Genomic DNA, 1,117 nt, shown 5'->3' on the forward strand with positions numbered 1-1,117 from the left:
CGCACCGCCGCCCCCCCGCCCCACACCCGCTCAGCCAGGTTATGGTGGAATCCTTTATTTAGATTGCTTTTAGACACATTTTCAGCCGTCTCTTTACATAGGCTTGGGAGGAGGCCGTGGGGCAGCACCCTGCAAAAGAGAAAGGGAGAACGTTAGCGAGATTCGGAGGCAGTAAATCCCCACCAGACCAGGGGGAAGCCACCCGCCCCGGCTGCCTTGGGGGCTGCCCCACAGCCACCTGCCCCCGGGGCCGGGAGAGGCGTCCCCATGTGGCAGCCAGCCCTGCCCTCGCCCTCCGCAGCCCAGCCCTGATACGTACAGCGGGTCTGAACCTGGGCGGGGGGGTCCGGTCCTTGCGGGCCTCCCGGGAGCGGTTCCTCACCACCTTGCTGTGGATGGCACAGCTGACGCAGTAATGGAGCTTCACGTACAGCTTGGGCAGCACGTAGGCTGGGGGGGAGAGCAGGGTCAGGCGGAGCAGCGCAGCGGGAGCTGCGGGGGGCCTCCACCAGCGTGGGCGGACCCCCAGCGCCGGAGCACGCAGACAGGTTTGGCCCCCTCTCCCCTCCCCTCTGCCGCGTGCAGTACCGCTTCCAGCCCCTGCTCTGCTGTTTATCACGAGGCAAAACACGTCCCCTCCGCATCCCCGCGCGGGGTAGTCAGCAGGCAACGGAGCGTGTTAACGGCAGCGCAGCAGGTCACAGCTCCTCAGCGCTCCTTTAACCTCCACCCCCTACAGCTCYCACTGCTGCAGTGGCCGAGCTCACCCCGGGAACGGGAGCCAGGTCACTCCCGAATCAACAGGAGCCCAAGGCATCTCACAGCTCCGCGGGGACGGGCAGGCAAGGGACCCACCCCAGGACCCCCCTGCACCCCAGCCCTTACAGTCGAAGACGCTGGCCTCAGAGATGTCTCTGACTGCTGCGGCCTCGACAATGTTCCTGATGACAAACTTCTTGATCGCTTTGTCCTTGGGGACACAGCGGGCGCAGTTGGTGCATCGGATGGGCTGGACGTGCCCACGGCCCTTCTTGGCCCGCCCGTTGTTCCTTCTCTTCTTCGTCTGGTGAGAATAAGGCAGAGACCAAGGAATGAAACTGAGGCCTCGCTCCCGACA

At 64.8% G+C, this 1,117-nt stretch overlaps 1 protein-coding gene across 1 annotated transcript; it reads right to left on the reverse strand.

Annotated features, from left to right (window-relative positions):
• Positions 1 to 39: 39 nt before the first annotated feature.
• RPS26 (ribosomal protein S26) lies at positions 40 to 1,117 on the reverse strand (the record flags this gene model as incomplete). The annotated part of the gene is made up of 3 exons (XM_085320619.1): positions 40 to 129; positions 320 to 450; positions 886 to 1,117. Coding segments are annotated over 3 exons (399 nt in total), but the record flags the coding sequence as incomplete, so codon positions are not given.

This window comes from Rhea americana, unplaced genomic scaffold, assembly GCF_003343005.1.
Source record: "Rhea americana isolate MKP2758 unplaced genomic scaffold, rheAme1 scaffold_644, whole genome shotgun sequence".
Classification (NCBI taxonomy): Eukaryota; Metazoa; Chordata; class Aves; order Rheiformes; family Rheidae; genus Rhea; species Rhea americana.